Consider the following 12,429-nt stretch of genomic DNA (forward strand, 5'->3'; position numbering starts at 1 on the left):
TTCCCGCAATAAACGTTGATTACAGCCTATGTGTGTATGGACACATAGGATAACATGCTGGGGGGATTACTAGCTGTAGAAAAAAACATCAAAAGCCAAAAACAACAGCTGGAAAAACGTCCCGTGTGCATGAGGACTTAATAACGTGTTTACCATTCATATGTAAACATTTTTGGCTCATTTGTTTATTAGTGCCACTTTAAAAAGAAAATTACACAGAATCTAAAATAGAAAAAAAAATTATTTTATTATTAAATAATGTTTTTATGCTTTATACCAAAAACATAATTCCATTGTAATTATAAACAGGATAAATTATAGAATAAATTTGGCACTTTATCGACATTAACAATCTCATCAACGGTCAGTCTAGACAAGGCTTTTTTCTTTTCATTACGATCGCTTTGCTTGTAGATTGCACAGAAAACAAAATCATTTTTTTGCAAGACAATCTTCTAAAATAAAAACTTGTTTGTACCAACAGAACAAAAATCTATACTTCAGTATCATAAATAATGACAGAGATAGTTTAGACACAATAGGCCCATGCTTGAAATGTAGAAATTGCTTTGGTCCAGAAGGCCTCCTGTATACCGACGCTTAGCATTTCGTTTTCATGCAGGGAGAAGGCAGAGGCGCACCATCCAGCCCCCCGCTGCTGGCAGCCTGTAAAACCCGATGAGGCTGCTTTCACAACCAGGCATTTCTGGGACGCACAACAAAGCACACAGAAAATACGGGTTTTCGCAAATGCTCTACAAACGCATGTTGTGCTTGTGGTGCCATTAATCATTTCCCTACCGGCCGTATATAAACGGCCGGACGATGGCACTGCAGGGTCGGGTGGCCATTTATAAATGGCCTCCCCGCACCCTGCTTGTGCGCGCTCCCCGGGACACAGTGAAACACCGATCGTCGGACGGGACCTCTGTACGAGGTCCCGATCATGTGATCACTGATTGGCCAATCAGTAATCACATGCAAAGTAGTAAGCAAGATGTCACTTGTGACATCATTGCTTACTACGTGCGAAATCTGTGAATGATCACAGAGGTCACATGGTACAAGGCTATTCACAACAGCCTTGTACCATGTGACAAGCTGTGACCAATCACAGCTCACTCAGTAGTTCTCAATGGCTGCAAGAATGCAGACAGAGAGAAAGAGAAATGATTGCTTTTACATGCTATATGGGTGTAAAAGCCATCAGTGTAAAAAAAAAAAAAAATCTTCATTACCCCCCAAAAGTAGTACAGTGTCACCATGGTGACACTGTACTGCTAGGGTGACAGTATGTAAAATAAAATAAAATAAATAATAATATAAAAAAATAAATAAAAATGTAAAAAAAAAGTGTAAAAATTATAATTTTTGGGTATAAACTAATTGGCTTATTTTTTTTTTTTTTTACTAAAAAGATAACGGAATAAATTTTGGCCAAGATTTATGATGAAATATTATTTATTTGCAAAATTTTATAAGAAAAACACCTTTTCTCAAAATTTTTGGACATTTTCATTTACATAGCAAAAAAAATAAACATCCCAGCGGCGAATAAATACCACCAAAATAAAGTTTTATCTGTCTCAAAATTTAAAAAAAAAATTCATATGGGTACAGTGTTGCATGACTGCGCAATTGTCATTCAAATTTTGAATGCCCTGAAAGCTGAAAATTGCCCTGGTCAGGAAGGGGGAAAAAGTGTCCGGACTGGAAGTGGTTAATTGGTAATGGCACCCCAAGCATGGGCGGGTAGGAGGCATGCATTTTGTTGAGCTACAAACTTGCCAAAAACATGAAAAGATGTGTCACGCTCCACTTCAAAAAAGGTTCCAGAGCTTCTTTGGGGCGTTTGTCGCATGTAGGGCACCCCATTCAATTGAATGCGCTGCCTTCTGCGCAATGAGCGGAAATGCTCGAAAAATGTTCCCTCTATGCCCAGGTGTAAATCCAGCCCGAGAGGCTGAAAGTTGCTATGGCTGGACGGTGGACAGCCAGGGAGGGAATCACAGAATGAAGACTTCTGTCCTCAGGGCCGGTTCACATCACAATCTCTGTGTTCCGGATGTGTTTCTTCATGCATGTTTTTTGATGCGGTCTAGTGCATTTTTTTCCCCTTCTTTTCTTCATCTCAATTAAGGACATGCACGTTCCACTGTGTTTTTGATGCGTTCCATACACAAAAGATACAACATGTTCTACTTTTGCGGACTGCACTGGTGTGAACTAGGGCCATTGGAATCCATGTTAAACACTGTCAATGGGTTTTTGATGAGGAATAAAAATGCACTGGATGGCATCTGGTGTAAACCAGCCATAAACGTTAGTAACATTTGGTTCGCTGTCCAACCCCCGTAGAGCCACAGCAGTTTTCAGTCTATCAGAGGTTTACAGGCTTCTGGCTGGATGGTGCCCCATGCCTTCTGCCCGCTTGAAAACTCCCAGTGGTGCCCAGAGGCATCCCTCGGGTTGGTGTCCCCCGGTGTGGTAACACGGGGTGTCACCCCTCCAGAGAGGAAGGAGCGGTGGCGGTGTAGCGGTAAAGTGAGTATCCCTTGAAGATATGTCTCCCCTGAAGCAACTGCGCATGTGCCGGTTTCAGGCCGAAGAAGCCGATCTCTGACTTTAGCACAGAGCCATCGATCGGCTGCTTTGGCCTGAAACCGGAACATGCGCAGTTGCGTCAGGGGATACTCATTTTACCGCTGTCACTGTGCCGACATCCTGCTCCTGCACCCCCTGTGATGGTGTCACCCGGTGTGGACCGCACCCCGCTAGGGACGCCACTGGTGGTGCCAAACGTCTTGAATTCTTGTTTGGCCTGCACGGTGAACCACAGAAAAATAATTGGTCCCCCCCATCCATACTAATGGGTGGAGGAATCTCCAACACCGGTTATTGTATTCAGCCAGTAGCAGCACCCAGGGCTACCTGAATAAAATGGCGCTGTCAAACAGTGACTGCATCTAATGCAGCTCGCAGTTCGCCGGCTGTAGCAGGAATCAGAGGAAATCACAGCCATTGATGAGGCCTTGTTCGGCTTGTAGAAGAAGAGCAGCATGTACAGAAAGATTTTGAAAAGCTTTCACAAGTTTCATGCAGTCTTGTTGAAGTCTGTAAAGCACCATTCCGCTCCAGTTTGGGAAGGTTAAGCACAGATCTTAATGGGAGCGCTGACTCACTTTAAAGGTAGAGCGGAAGCTCACTGAAGTCCGCTAGCAGCTTGTTTAGACTGACAGTCAGCACTTCCATTGGGATCTGTACTTAACCTCCCCAAAGCAGAGAGAAATGGGGATTTATAGGCTTCAAAAAAAAGCTATGATACAGTTTTCTTTACCTGAACAAACTGCAGCGAAGTGAAATTTGGGTGAGTTATTACACTTCTCATCGCCTCGAAGGAAGACAGACACACAGCAAAAAAGCAGACTAACTCCATTAAAGTGTTATTAAATCCACAACAGTACAATCAGTCTGTAGATGCAGTAAAGTATGCTTGTTATACTCCCTGTGGAACCTAAGGGGTTAACCTCTGTATTGTATAAAAATGATGTTTGATCCTGTCTTCTCTGCCCCTCCTCTTGTTCAAATGACCACCTGATACAGACTGAACCTGTAGTCACATGCTCAGTTTGGTGTCCATTGCTAGAGAGTTTTTTTTTTCTTGAGAAAGTACATCACAGATTGGCACAGGGCCAATCAGCACTGTCCAGACAGGACAGGAGAATGAAAACTCCTACAGGCTTCAACCAGTGCTCTGCTGAAGTCACAAGACTGCTCTAACTACTGATGAGAAAAGGTATTTAGCAGTTTATATTTACTAAAATAATTGCATTTCCATGTTCTGTGTACTGTGGGAGACCAGAAATAGTGAATGCAGGGTCCGGGGAGAGCGGATATAGTGAATGCAGGGTCCGGGGAGAGCGGATATAGTGAATGCGGGGTCCGGGGAGAGCGGATATAGTGAATGCGGGGTCCGGGGAGAGCGGATATAGTGAATGCAGGGTCCGGGGAGAGCGGATATAGTGAATGCGGGGTCCGGGGAGAGCGGATATAGTGAATGCAGGGTCCGGGGAGAGCGGATATAGTGAATGCAGGGTCCGGGGAGAGCGGATATAGTGAATGCAGGGTCCGGGGAGACCAGATATAGTGGATGCAGGGTCCGGGGAGAGCGGATATAGTGGATGCGGGGCAATAGCAATAGTGTGGCATAGTTTCTCCCACTGACATTGACAATGGGACACTATTCCGCCTATTGACATCGATGATGGGGCACAATTCCTGTAATTGACACCAATGATGGGGCACTAATTCTCCTATTGACACCAATGATGGAACAATATTTCTCCCATTGATATGAATGATGGGGCACTATTCTTCCCACTGATACCAATGATAGGGCAGCATTTCTCCTAATGCCACCAATGATGGGGCACTATTCCTCCCACTGACACCAATGATGGGGCACTATTCCTCCCACTGATACCAATGATGGGGCACTATTCCTCCCACTGACACCAATGATGGGGCACTATTCCTCCCACTGACACCAATGATGGGACACTATTCCTCCCACTGACACCAATGATGGGGCACTATTCCTCCCACTGACACCAATGATGGGGCACTATTCCTCCCACTGACACCAATGATGGGGCACTATTCCCCCCACTGATACCAATGATGGGGCACTATTCCTCCCACTGACACCAATGATGGGGCACTATTCCTCCCCCTTCCATTGTTTTTTCCCCACGGATGCCAGGACATTTTCTTCTTCCACTGGCCACAGTTCAGACCCCTAAAGTTTCAAGGACAGTAAACCTACCCTTTGTTTATAAAGTTTGGAGACCCCTGTACTAGCAGATTAAAGTACACTAACAAATCAAAGCCAAACTCCAGATAATACTTTATATGTAGTTACAGCTGTTTTTTCTTTTTGGTATACATGTTTTAGATAAATAAAAATATAAATCACTGTAGGCACCCCTGTCAATGGTAAATGGTTTGTTTCATCCCTGTAACTGCAAGAGAACTTTTCTGTTATAAAAAAAAAAAAAAAGACTTACTGGCCAGATCATCAGATGAAACTAAAAGAAAGAAAGCCTATATAGGGAAACTAATGCAGCCATCACATCTAAGAAATGGTAAGCTGCAATATAATAAATGTTTGATTTTGGGTTTAATACCACTTTAAGCTGGCTATACACCAGGAAAATTAGGTTTTTCTTTTTAAGAATGTTTGTTCAATTTTCTAACCATTACTGGGGTCATATTGACATTTGTGACATTTGTTTTTGACCGCAGTGACAAGAAAATCTGAAAAAATTCATGCACAGTGTTTTCCATGTATTCCAATGACCCTAGTTCCCTCCAGTACGTTCCGGAGCAGAAAAAAAAAAGCTCATGCTGCATTTCTTCTGCACAGAACTGTACTGGAACACAGCAAAGTGCATAAAAAAACGCACCAGAATGGATTGTGGTGTGAACTGCAGGCAAAAACGCATCCGGGGTGCGTTTTTGTGGTGTGAACTGGCCCTTAGTCTCTTGGGTGTTCAGCACTTTTAAGAGTGTTGGATGCCTGTGTCCCTGGCCATGTTGGTTCCTTCCTCTGACCTCCATGTCATTATAGGACACAGAAGTGATGCAGAGGTTGAACAACTGCACTTTTTCACTTTTATCTACAGGTAAGCTCCTAATAAAACTTACCTGTAGGTGCCGGGAACATCTCTCAAACTTGTGCCATTTAGGAGATATTTGTTGCAGCAGCCTGTGACATCATTGGTACATGCACAGTGTGCGCTAAACTCAAGGCGCACTAAAGAGAGAAATTTACTAAAACCGGAGAGTGCAAAATCCAATAAAGATGCTAAATCTGGTGAAACTCTGCACAGAAACCAATCAGATTCCAGGTTTTATTGTCAAAGCTTAATTGAACGAACTGAAGTTAGAAGCTGATTGGCTGCCATGCACAGCTGCACCAGATTCTGAGTGTCCCAGTTTTAGCGAACCTACCTTCTTGTGTGCAGCAATTATACATTCCGAAATTCCAAAAGAGCCATTCTCCAGGTAAAGTTAATTAAGCTGGAAGCTGACTGGCTACCACATCACAGCTGTACCAGATTCTGTGTGTTCCAGTTTTAGTAAATCTCTCCAAGTGTGGCCTTGATTCAGTGTTGTGCTGCAATCTGGAATCCTGTGTGCACGCATGGGAGTGACGTCATCACGGCCTGGCCGTTCAAACAGCTGGAGCGCGAGGACATGTAAGGAGGACCGGGTGAAGATGGCAGCAGAGACAGCGTGCCACTGGAGAGCTTTATTAAAATGGATAAGTTCACCTTTTTACAAAAAATAATATATGCACATTTGTTTGCAGGTAGAAAAATGCGCATTTATTATGTTTTGTTTCTGGAGCCTCTAAAACATGGGTGTCAGACTGGTGGCCCTCCAGCTGTTGCCAAACTACAAGTCCCATGAGGCATTGCAAGATTGACTGTTACAAGCACGACTCCCAGATGCAGAGGCATGGTGGGACTTGTAGTTTCGGAACAGCTGGAGGACCACCAATTTGACACCCTGCTCTAAAGCATGGCACCAGTGATCAGCAGATCGCTGGTGCTATGCAGGTCTCCTGCACACCTGTCAGTATAATCTGCTTGCCAGTACGGAATGTACAGGCAAGTAGATATATTGACAGGAAGAATCAATGAACTACCATGGCGTTCCACAGCACTGTGGTATCTGATGGAGAACTACAAGCAGACAGCCACAAAGGCCGTCAAGACTTGTAGTTCATTCATTCACAGAACACCGTGAATGAGTGATGAAAAAGGGCAGGCGGAGCCCCACATGGCCAGGTTTTTCTAAAATTGTGACAGCGGGAAGGTTAGCTGTAACAACGGTGAGCGGAGGACAGTCCGTTTGTAATATGTTACATGTAACACCCTGAATATGGGTGTCACATGTAACATGTCACGAAAGGTAACCTTATCCTTTAAAAGGTAAGCCTGCTATAATATGCTACTATGTGGTGCATAGTAGCACATTATGACATTAACCTGAAGGGCGCATGTTTTTTTTGTAATTTTAGAAACGTTTAGTATGGCTTTAAGGACACAGACATCCGATATTGGCAGAAGTGTTGAATGCCTATGAGGCCGATAGGGATTGCAGTGCTGGGATAGAACCATGGGCCTATGGAAAGTTAGGCATAATAACTCTTCTCCAGCAGAGAACTGGAATTTTGATTCATTTACAGACCTAACAAGGTCTCTTTAAAGTGGTAATAAACTCTCACTTTCTATTTGTACCTATAGGTAGGCTTGCAGTAAAGCTTACCTGTAGGTAAAAGGAGTATCTCCTAAACGTGCACCATTGAGGAAGTATTCTACAGAGGAGCAGGCAGTGACGTCACCGGTGCTTGCGCTTCGAAGGAATGGCATACCCGTGCCGTTCCTTCAGATTCCTTCACTAGCACGGGAGTGACGTCATCGCGACTCAGCCGGTCAGAGCTTGTGAACCTGGAAGACCGGGTGAAGATGGAAGCCCTGTCAGCAGGGACAGCGTGCCACTGGAGGACTTTGTTTCAAGTAAGTCCTTCATAATGTGCTAGTATGCACTGCTATTACCTTGCAGGTGGAAACCTTTTTTTTTTTTTTTTTTTTTAAGTTTACTACTGCTTTAAAGTGTACTTCAATACAAAACTTTTTTTTTTTAATGTTTGAATAGAGTAGGGAATGGTTAGAACCAATGTCTATTTTTTGTCTGCACTGCTATTTTCTTTCTACTGGGGAGATTTCCCCTACACCTCCTGTCACTCAACAACAAGAAGTGAGGGGAATTCCCTCTTGGTTGTCAGAGGAATAGGTGTCTCTATGAGTAAATGTCCTTCTCTGTTCCGGTAACAACCATAAAATGTTGATGAACCACAATCTCTGCCTCACTCACAATGAAACCAGTTGGCATAAGATGAAGTCTGTTTGGAGGATATCTTTGGTTAAATCAGGAAAGGTTGGATCAGCACATCTGTCTGTATAGCTTAAAACTTGACTTTTAATTCACATTTTTAACAAACAAGACTTGTCAAGTCAAAACGCATCTTTACAGGACTGGGTGTTTTTTTTTGTTTGTTGTTTTTTTTTTAATTGTTTGCAAAGAGGTTTTAAAATATGTGAATTAAAAGTGACGTTTCCGGCTATCCAGATGGATGTGCTGATCCATCTCTTTCTGGTGCATGGACCGTTGCCTTCTACTGAAGAACCCAGAGACAGGACTGAGCTGACCATTCTGTTACCTTTTGTTAGACACAGCAGCTTTTGGTCCTACACTTACAGAGGGAGATCGGTTCACTCCTGGAGGCTGAGTATTACTAACACTGCTTTCAAATGAAGAATGAAAATTGTTTATCGTTTCTTGGAGAATTTGTCTTTCACGCCCCTTTCCAGCGTTGAGTTCTGATATAGCTGCCAGGATCTGCTGTCTGGATCCATCAGTCTTTATACCCAACTCCTTCAAGTCGCCATCAGTAAGCGTGAGAAAGGCTTCCATATCAACTTCTTGCTCCTCAAATATGGGCTGGTACTTCTCCAGGGATAACTTCTTAAGAATGGCAGAAAGTTCATCTTCATCGGTAATAGTTCCGCTGCTGGACCCTCCGCTGCTCTTGGAATGTTTGTGGGAGGATGATGAAGACATGGAGGACTCTACCAGGCAACCTTTGGGTGAAGGTGAGGGAGACGGAGTCAAAGTAGGAGAGGTGCTCTTAGAGGTAGAAGATGTTCCTGATGGAGGCCGTTTTACAATCTCATTTTTCTTTGGGAAGTGTCCATTACTGCTGGAAAGGATGCTCAGTGGTTCAGGAGCTGTGGAGATGCTGGTTTTGCTCACCAGGTTTATAGGTGATTTTTTCTGTTCTGACAAACTGGCTGCTTTTCTTCTTTGTGCCGCTATTTGTGACAGGACATTGTCCGCACTCCCTCCTGCGACACTCCCACCACCTCCAGAAGAGTGAGGAGAGTGGTTGAAGTTGCCCGAATTTGAAGGAGACGCTGGACTTCTTGGCAAAGATGGAAATTTAACAGTTCTTGGCGCTCTACTGATTGAAGTAATATCCGAATTGCCGCTGCTGTTAAAACTTGGCTTTGACAGTCTTGGGGGTGTGGAGGCACGAGTCTGGTCCAGCTTTCCATCTCTGCTGATCCTAGACCTATCAGAATTCCACAATTCAAAGTTTGAGGGAGGCAAAAATGGTGGAATCACAGCCTTTAACTTTTCATTGGGGAGTTTAGCAAAAGGAGAACCGTTCTTTAACATCGTAGCAAGCAGTAAGTCATCGCTATCGTTTTTTGTTTTCCCCAGACCACTGTCTTTGGAGTAAGCAGTCCAAGCTGTAGTAGAGTCGGGCCTTTGAGGGTTGCCCATCTCTGTCTGTGAGGGTGTTCTAATCATGGAATCGAAAGACGAACTGACGTTTTCAGTCAAAGGCACAAGACGACTGGGGGAGAAGCTGTGTCTCAAGGTCTGTGTGAGCTTCAGCTTCCGAAAACGATTGGACATTCTGTTCCACCATGACTTTATGCCTGCTTTGTCATCTGGAGGAACTGGGATGTTATAAGATGGTTTGCTCTTGGTATTATAGAATTTATTTTTCTGCTTTGACTTTTCCTTGTCTCCTTGCAGGCATACAGCTGCCAAAAGCTGGACGAGTTCGGTGTCTGGATCATTAAGGAGCATCACCAAATCGAAAGCGGTGTAGCCATTTTTTGCTTGGAGATTGACATCGGCACCTTGGTTTAAGAGATAAATCACAATTTCCTTGTTTCCATGGTAGGTTGCTTGCATTAGAGCAGTCCAGGCATGGGCGCTGTCTTGTTTGTTGATATCTGCTTTCTTGTCGACCAGAAGTTGCACCAGTTCTAGTTTACCTGTAACTGCTGCGATCATGAGTGGCGAAGCTCCATCAGCATTAATGGCGTTGACCTGGTTGGAATCCTCATCCACAATTTCCTTGACCAAGGCCAGATTCCCCATTTTCACAGCATGAAAAATGTCAGGCCGCCTCTTCTCCTCATCGGTCTTAGGCCTGACAGTTGTGATAGAATCCAAGTAGTCCCTCATGTCTTTGTGTTTGAAGTTTAAGGCAATTTCAAAAGGGGTCTTCCCCAAGCTGTTCACTTGGTTGGGGTCAGCTCCCCTGTCCACCAACTGCTGGGCCACGCTCAAACGACCGTGCAGAGCGGCCAGCATCAACGGACTCCAACCTGTCTTTACGCAATAATTCACATCGGCTCCCCAGTCCAGTAGCAGGCGCACTGCCACTTCATGAGCATGCTGTACGGCAGTCATCAAAGCTGTAATCTCCGGCATCTCCTCGCCATGACCTTTGCCTATTGTGTTGACGTCAAAATGATCATAGTTGTCCACAAAGGCGCCGCTTTCAAGGAGCAGGTTCACCACGCTGCCATGACCTCCTCTGGAAGCCACCGTAAGAACGCTGGCTCCGAGCCGATTCTGAGCGTTGACGTCTGCGCCATTTTCTAGCAATATATGAGCCACATTTAGATGTCCTGACCTGGCAGCCTGCATAAGTGGCGTCCAACCATAGTGGTTCCTGCTGTCCACTGAGGCCCCCTTCATGAGTAGGAACCTCACCAGCGGTTCATGTCCTCCTCCGGCAGCCAACTGTAGGGCCGTATTACCGTCCTCGTCTGTGCAGTCCACCGGCACAAGGGCAGACCCTGTAGCACCCCCACCTGAGAATCCTTGTAGATTTACACGGGATGACGCTGACCCTTCTATTCCGCGACCCCCTGCGGTAGACGAACCGCTGGAATTCTCCGGCTCCAGCAACCTGCGTGCGCCGTCCAGGTCCCCATCCTCGCAGGCAGCGAATAGCAGCAAACATTGGGCTGGGATGGTGCATTCCATGACACAAGCAGCTCTCAGTCCATCCAGGACAGGCTCACATGTATGGGGGGGGGCTGGACTCTCAGTCTATATACAGCCCCCAGAACATGGATAGGAGGAGGTCCGATCTCCCGGTGATCCCCGGCGATGTATAATGTTGCACCTCGTTGGATACTTTGTAGCGAGGCCCCGGACACCGACTTCCCGACTTGCAAAGTTCACAACTATCCGGCGCATTGCGCATGTGCGGGGAGATGGGCGATCAGCTGGTCCGGGAATTCTCTGTATCCCGCTATGGAAGGTCGGAGGGGCGGTGCTGGGGGGGGAGCTAAGAGGGGACTTTCCCCGGGACCCCCCAGGACGGGTCGTCATACTACTCACCCTCTGCCGGGTGTAGTGAGAGGCGGGCGGGGTGCTTGCCCTGCCAGGAGGACGAAGCATTCTGATAACAGCCAGACCCGCTGATCCCGATCCCCCACTGATCCCGACCCCCCCCCCAAATGATTCCAGGTCTGCCCCCCCGATCCCGGGGTGCGCCCCTTACTGATCCCGACCCCCAACACCCCCACTAATTTCGGGGATGCTCCTCACCCCCTCCGATCCAAGGGCTGCTCCTCCCCACTGATCCCGGGGCTGCCACATCACTGGGCCCGGGACTGCTCCCGTCCTGATCACGAGGCTGAGCTTCTACCCCCCCCCATCCCGGGGCTGCTCCCCCTCTGATCCCAGGACTGCTCCCAACCCGTCCTGGGACTCCCCCCCCCCCCCCCCCCCCCATCGCAGGGTTGATCCCTCACTGGTCCCGGGGCTGCTCCCATCCTGATTCCAGGGCTTCGCTGCTTCCCCATCCCTAGCTTGCTCCCCCACTGATCCCGGGACTGCTCATCCTCTGATTCAGGGACTAATCCCCCCCATTCCTGGGCTGCTCCCCCTCTGATCCCGGGACTGCTCATCCTCTGATTCAGGGACTAATCCCCCCCCATTCCTGGGCTGCTCCCCCTCTGATCCCGGGACTGCTCATCCTCTGATTCAGGGACTAATCCCCCCCCATTCCTGGGCTGCTCCCCCTCTGATCCCGGGACTGCTCATCCTCTGATTCAGGGACTAATCCCCCCCCATTCCTGGGCTGCTCCCCCTCTGATCCCGGGACTGCTCCCCCCCATCCTGGGACTTCTCCCCCCTCTGATCTCAGGACTGCTCCCCCCCATCCCTGGGCTTCTCCCCCTCTGATCCTGGAGACGCTCCCCCCACTGATTTCAGCACTACTTCATTGATGCCAGCACAGCAGGGCACTAAACTACTAATGTCATCATGGCAGGGGCAATACTCCGCTAATGACAGTGTGGTGGGGGAATAAAACCAAACAATGCCAGCATGGCGATGGCATGACACCACCATTATTAGAGAGGTTCAGTTGTTGTGAAGAAGGCTTCACCAGTGCAGATCTTGCTCAGGAATGGCAGCAGGCAGGTAGGACTATCTGCACGCACAGAGAGGAGAAGACTTTTGAATGAAGGCCTGGTGTCA

At 46.8% G+C, this 12,429-nt stretch overlaps 1 protein-coding gene across 1 annotated transcript; it reads right to left on the reverse strand.

The window, feature by feature from the left end:
• Positions 1–228: 228 nt before the first annotated feature.
• Positions 229–11,374, reverse strand: ANKS6 (ankyrin repeat and sterile alpha motif domain containing 6). Its single transcript, XM_089670710.1, has one exon. It carries the CDS (start codon positions 10,921–10,923, stop codon positions 8,287–8,289), a length of 2,637 nt encoding a protein of 878 aa, XP_089526836.1. The 5' UTR covers positions 10,924–11,374; the 3' UTR covers positions 229–8,286.
• Positions 11,375–12,429: the final 1,055 nt, after the last annotated feature.

The sequence above is a fragment of the Staurois parvus genome, unplaced genomic scaffold (assembly GCF_062004578.1).
Source record: "Staurois parvus isolate SC_StPar_1 unplaced genomic scaffold, SC_StPar_1.0 ptg000093l, whole genome shotgun sequence".
Taxonomy (NCBI): Eukaryota; Metazoa; Chordata; class Amphibia; order Anura; family Ranidae; genus Staurois; species Staurois parvus.

Coding starts and splice junctions, on each gene's coding strand:
- ANKS6 (XM_089670710.1), bottom strand. CDS start 10,923: ATGGAATGCACCATCCCAGCCCAATGTTTGCTGCTATTCGCTGCCTGC.